This window comes from Crocuta crocuta, unplaced genomic scaffold (assembly GCF_008692635.1).
Source record: "Crocuta crocuta isolate KB4526 unplaced genomic scaffold, BGI_CrCroc_1.0 scaffold675, whole genome shotgun sequence".
NCBI lineage: Eukaryota > Metazoa > Chordata > Mammalia > Carnivora > Hyaenidae > Crocuta > Crocuta crocuta.
This window is the reverse complement of record NW_027528796.1, coordinates 2,136,142-2,142,150: the sequence shown is the minus strand read 5'-3', so window position 1 is coordinate 2,142,150 and position 6,009 is coordinate 2,136,142. Positions and strand designations below refer to the sequence as shown.

At 64.7% G+C, this 6,009-nt stretch overlaps 1 protein-coding gene across 1 annotated transcript in view; it reads left to right on the top strand.

The window, feature by feature from the left end:
- The window catches only part of PWP2 (PWP2 small subunit processome component), a 14,585-nt gene that overhangs the window by 148 nt on the left and 8,428 nt on the right, over positions 1-6,009 (top strand). Inside the window, exons 2-10 of the mRNA XM_077755432.1 lie at positions 1,203-1,315; positions 2,301-2,395; positions 2,602-2,701; positions 3,522-3,665; positions 4,424-4,604; positions 4,756-4,973; positions 5,159-5,302; positions 5,431-5,501; positions 5,900-6,009. The exon at positions 5,900-6,009 is cut by the window's right edge and continues 22 nt beyond it. Coding sequence (XP_077611558.1) covers positions 1,203-1,315; positions 2,301-2,395; positions 2,602-2,701; positions 3,522-3,665; positions 4,424-4,604; positions 4,756-4,973; positions 5,159-5,302; positions 5,431-5,501; positions 5,900-6,009 — 1,176 coding nt within the window. The remainder of the gene's footprint in view (positions 1-1,202; positions 1,316-2,300; positions 2,396-2,601; positions 2,702-3,521; positions 3,666-4,423; positions 4,605-4,755; positions 4,974-5,158; positions 5,303-5,430; positions 5,502-5,899) is intronic.

Below are 6,009 nucleotides of genomic sequence, written 5' to 3'. Positions count from 1 at the left end.
GTGAGCGTCAGCGGGCAGCCGGGACTGAAGGCCTGGCTCCCGGCCGCACGCGGGCAGAGGAGCCGCGGAACCGAGCCCCGGGACGTCCCCTTCGTCTTCCTCCGCTGTCGGGGCCGCTGGAGGCTTACCGCGTCCACACCGCGTGGGTCCCAGCTCTTGACCGTTCTTCCCCCTCCTGCCTGGTCGCGTGACTCTCCCTGCGTCGTCGCAGGCCCTCCCCGGCGTGGCCCGGCTCTGGCCGCAGCGCAGGCCTCTGCGCCACCCCGCGCTTGCTGGCGCCTGCCGCTGGGTGCTCTCTTTCCCTGCCACCCAAACCTGGAGGGGCTGGGTGGCCCCCGTCATCCGCTGTCTCCATTCCTGGTTGGGACAGCACCACCTAACCACCTGGCTGGCCTCCCTGTTCCTGCTGTGATGAGCACGGGCCCAACAAAAGGCAGGGGGCTGGGGATTGGACCGCAGCCTTCCTGTGCTTAAAACCTTCTCAGCTGACTCAGCTGACCAGGCTCCTTCTGGGAGCCCCCCGGGCTAAGGGGTTCTGTCACTGCCAGGCGTTGGCCCTGCTGGCTCCGTCTCTCCAGGCTCTGGTTCGGGCGGCCCCTCCAGGGGCCCTTACTATCTCTTTCTCTGCTTTGGAAGCGCTGCACTCGCTCTGTAATTACTTCTTCAGCGCCCCGCCCCCTGGACCTAGACTCTGGGGGCATCAGGGCACAGACCCCGGGACAGCAGCATGTCCAGCGAACACTTCAGTTTGATGACGAATGAATCAATTAATAAATCGGATCCCAGCAGGTTACTTTGTTCAAGGCGCCCTGAGCCCCAGATGCCCCTGCTCTAGATCCGTTACCGTAGGTCTCCTCCTCCTGAAACGTGGGTCCAGTTCCCTCTGCACTTGGCAAACGCCTTCTGCCCTCGTAGGCGTCCCAGGCGCTCCCAGTGCCCCTTACCCAGGTCTGCGGGAGCTCGGGCCCCTGGGGTCGGGCTCACTTTGGCTTCCTCTCCCTCGCTCGAGGCTGGGCTGCACAGGGGGGCCAGCAAGCGTCCCAGGGGACAACTGGGGGGACCCCAGGAATGACCAGGGACTTGAGGGGAGCAGGGAGTCTATGCCGTCTCCTTGACCGTAGAGAGACCTCGCTTAGCCCTTTCCCAAAATGGAGACATTGTGTACTTTTTGTTCTATTAAGATGGCTTTATTTTCTTTCCAGTTCTCGAATTTGCTGGGGACGGTCTATCGGTGTGGAAACTTAAATTTCACATGCGACGGAAATTCAGTGATTAGTCCTGTGGGAAACAGAGTGACGGTGTTTGATCTTAAAAAGTAAGTGTGCTAGAAGACGTTGACAGCAGTGACCGTTGTGGTATGTGGGCCTTCCGTCGCTGGTGCCCCCGTCAGGTGCCGCGGCCCGAGAGCCTGTTCCAGGGTGTGCGTAGTGTCAGCGGGTCGGGTCGGTGGTCGGCCTGGTTTGTTCTGGTCCCTCGGCTGAAGCCCGACACCTCGGCGGTTGACCTCACCTTCAGGGCAGAGCCTGCTGGGCGTGCCGTCCTCCTCCTGGACAGACGGGCGGACGGGCGGACGGACGGACGGGCGTGTGGCTCTGTTCCTTCCTTCACCTCAGTGGTTGTCACTGTTTCCCAGACTTATGTGGCCAGGGTGAGACCCTCGGGTCGCCAGGGCTGTCCAGGTCTCTGTCCTGCTCTGCAGGCCTCAGCTTCCCTATCTGTACAGAGGGACGATGGTCCACACCTCTGCTGGGGGTGACTTCCTGAAGCCCCCGAGAGCATTGCTTGTGGGGGGACTCAGGGCCAAGTGCAGGCGTGACCATCACAGCTGCCGTTGCGTTTAAATGATGTGGGGGGCTTGCTGGAGCAGGGAGTGCACGCTTCTCGGAGGAAAACTAGGAAGTAGGACAGTAAGGAACAGAGTTAGACCCTAAGCAGCGGTTACTCGTTTTGAACATTACTTGCTTTTCCGCGTTTGCGCATTTCCCCACCCAGGGAGAACGGTTCTGCGCCCGAGTGCCGACCCTGTGGTTAATCTTCTCCGTTAACGTGTAGCTTGTTTCCAGTTTCCTGACTTTACAACATCTGTAGAATCCTCTCTAGATGCAGTTATAGGAACAGAATTGACAAACCAAAGCCCGTATTTAAGGCCTTTAATCTGCTTTACCAGCTTTTCTCCAGGGACCTGGTCATCTTCCCGCCTCTCCAGCCAGGAAGGGACAGGAAGGGGGGGGAGGGGCTGAGGCCGACCCCACTCGTCTGACAACTGAGACCAATGACACAGCTCTGGTGTTGTTTTCTAGCAACAAATCCAGCACTTTGCCCTTGGCCACTCGGTACAATGTCAAGTGTGTCGGGCTGTCCCCAGACGGCCGTCTGGCCATCATCGTCGATGAAGGTAAACGCCCTTGCCTGGGAAGCAGCGGCTCTGGTGGTTGGGACGCACGGGCCACCACCCTGTCCTGCTGGGGGGGTAGGCCTCCAGGTCCTCCTGCCTGCAGCCCACGTGGGCTTTGGGAGGAGGGCGTGGGGGGGGGGGACACAGCCGCGCCTGGGTGTCCTCCTGTCCGGGCCGACGGCGCATCGGCCCCTCCCTTCCTGCAGGGGGCGACGCGCTGCTGGTCAGTCTGGTCTGCAGGTCCGTGCTCCACCACTACCACTTCAAGGGCTCCGTGCACAGCGTGTCCTTCTCTCCTGACGGCAGGTGAGGGCCTGGCGCAGACTCCGGGCCCTGCATCGTGGGGCCCAGGGGGGCTCTCCTGACGGGAGGCGGCCGCGTGGGAGCCTGTGCTCAGGCCTCGCTTGATGCAGGTCGCGGCCACAGCCCCTGCTCCCCCTGCTTCAGGGCTGGCACTCCCACCCTGAGCAGAAAGTTCCAAAGGTCCTCATTCAGAACAGCCTCCAGAGCAGTCATGGTCCTCACGAGGGTCCTGTGGCCTCCGGAGAGCACAGCCATAAAGGGGCCCCTGCCTCTGAGTGGTGGCACTGACCCCCAGCCTCGACGTCCCCAGCCTCGCTCTGGGTTCAAGGGCCACAGGAGAGGGCTTGTTCCCGGCTTGCTCACACCCAGGCTGACCGGATGTGCCCAGGAGGGGGCCGCCTGCGTTCCAGCTGTGAGCTCCCGTTCCACGTCCACACCCAGAAACCCCTCAGACCAGCCTCCAAGGCAGTGGCCACTCCCCAGCTCCCGTCATGCAGGGCGCTGTCGTCCTGCCGGCCCCCAGGGCGCTCTCAACGTGGCCTGGCCGTGGCCTGTCCCCGGCTGGCGGGAGAGCAGAGGGGTGGCAGCGTTCAGGGTGCCTGCAGGGTCTGTCTGCCTCTCCGACTGTCCACCTGTCCTGTTTGGCCTCAGTCCCTGCAGGAAGCGAGGGGCCTGGGGGCCTTGGGGAGGCGGTGGGGAGTCCGGCCCATGCGGTTGCCTCTCATAGGAGATCGTTTCATAGCAGGTGCGCTGTCCTCGGAGGGTGGGCTGGTCCCGGAACCCCAAGGGTGTTCTGTATCGATGGCTCCCTTTTCTGCGGCAGGAAGTTTGTTGTCACAAAAGGCAATATCGCTCAGATGTACCACGCCCCTGGAAGGAAGCGGGAGTTCAATGCCTTCGTCCTGGACAAGACCTACTTTGGGCCGTACGATGAGACCACGTGCATCGACTGGACAGACGACTCGCGGTGAGGCTTGCAGGCGGGGCCTGACCGGACACCTGGAACTGGCCTCTTGCTGGGTGGGGAAGCCTGGTGACTCTCATCAGGGCCCAGAGTTTGGGTTTGGAGCGGCCTCCCCAGCCTCACGTGCGGCTGGCGGCGGGATGGCTCCGGGCTCTGAGCGGGGCCTGCGCTGCCTGGGGTGTGTGTTCCCTGAAAGCAGAGCGCAGGATGGCAGCCTCGCTGGGGGAGCTGCGATGCAGTGCGTCCTGGCCCAGGTGTGCAGAGCAGCCGCGTCCACGGGAGAGCTGGAGCTACTCCCAGCGTGGGGCCGCCCCGTCCTCTCACGGCTGCACCCCTACGCCCTGAAAGGCACCTGAGAGCCTCTTGCTTGTTCCTAGCTGCCCTGCACTCTGCGCGGGGAAAGGTGGAGGCTGGGGGCTTTGCACACTGGACACCGTGGGATGGGAGGTGGGGCGCCTCCAGTGCACGGCCGGGGGCGGCGCCCTGTAGCCTCGCCTTCCCGCCTCCTCGCGGGCAGGGTCTGTTCCTGCGGCTGGCTGCGCTCCTGCCCTAAGCAGGGCCCCCACGCGGCACCCAATGGGCGTGGTATCCGTCCTCAGGGCTCCCCGAGGCTGCCCTGTGAGGAAGGCAGTGACTCGCCCACCGGGACATGCAGCTCGGGCTCCCTGGCCCTCCATCCACAGCTCTTCTGACCCCCCATCCCCTGTGCGTGCATGGAGCCCCCCCACGTCCCGAGGACGAGCAGAGTCTGTCTTGTCCAGGTGCTTTGCGGTCGGAAGCAAAGACATGTCCACGTGGGTGTTCGGAGCCGAGCGCTGGCACAACCTTATCTACTATGCGCTGGGAGGACACAAAGACGCGATCGTGGCTTGCTTCTTTNCCCCACCACGGCACAGGTGCCCTCCCCGGTTCCCTGGGGGTGTTCAGGAGCCAGCGGCACCTGTTGGCTGCCCGTTGGCTGTTGTCTCTGCCAGTGCTCGGGGGCAGGCTGCGGACGGACGGGTGACGCTAAGAGGGACTTTGTCCACCACGTGGCCGGCGTGGGCTGGCGTCAGGGCAACCCACGCCCACTCCCACACGTTTCCTTTCGCAGCTGTACACGCTCAGCCAGGACGGGGCCCTCTGTGTGTGGCAGTGTGACACGCCCCCCGAGGGCCTGAGGCTGAAACCCCCCTCGGGCTGGAAGGCAGACCTGCTGCAGGGGGAGGGGGAGGACGAGGAGGAGAGGGAGGAGGAGACCACGGTCCGCGGGAAAGCCGCACCGGCCCCGGAGGAGCAGCAGGGAAAAGTGAAGTACTCCCGGCTGGCCAAGTAGGTGTCCCCATGGGGTGGCGGGGGCCTCGCACCCCCCCGAGGCTGAGATGTGGCCCAGAGAGCCCAGGGACGAGCTGGGAGGCTGCCTGGTGTCCCAGCCGCAGGGTCAGGGAGGGCAGAGGGGAGGTGCTGTGGCTCTCCGACCACAGCTCTTCTGACACACACCCCCACCATCCGCTTAGGTGCTTTTTCAACAAGGAGGGAGATTTTAACAACCTGACCGCCGCGGCTTACCACAAAAAGACTCACCTCTTGGTCACCGGCTTTGCCTCTGGAATCTTCCACCTTCATGAGCTCCCCGAGTTCAACCTCATCCACTCCCTGAGGTGAGGGCCCCCGTCGGTGGAGCGAGGGGTACGTGCGGGGCCGTGCCGGGTGAGGCCATGGGGCGGCCGGCCGGGGGGCTCGTGGGGCCGCCCGCCACCCTCTTCAGACACCCCGCCTTCCCTCCCAGCGTCTCCGATCAGAGGGTCGCGTCCGTTGCCATCAACGGCTCCGGAGACTGGATCGCCTTTGGCTGCGCAGGTTGGTCCTGTGGGCGAGAACGAGGACGGAGCCCCTGCCCCGGGGTGCTGCCGGCGGCCCCCTCGTCCCCGGGGCCCGTGCCGGTGAGCGCGGGCAGCGGCCGTCGTCAGGAGGAGCAGGCCAAGTCCACGAGCGATGCCTCGTTTGCTGAGCACCCGTCCCTGTCAGCCAGGCCCGTGGCCGGGGGCCTCTGGCGGCTGCACTGCGAGGCGGTGACATGGGGTGGTGGCGTCTCCGCTGGGTCCCCTCACTCAGGCGGAGGGTGACAGAGGCACTTGCCTCAGTGGGTCGGGCGGTCGGGTGCCGGCACGAGGCAGGACCCGTCGGGCCCACCCGGTGTGGCGCGGGGCGCGGGGCCGTGAGCAGGTCCCCAGCCCGTCCCCACGTGTGCCCCGCAGGCCTGGGCCAGCTGCTGGTGTGGGAGTGGCAGAGCGAGTCCTACGTGCTCAAGCAGCAGGGCCATTTCAACAGCATGGTGTCGCTGGCCTACTCTCCTGACGGGCAGTAC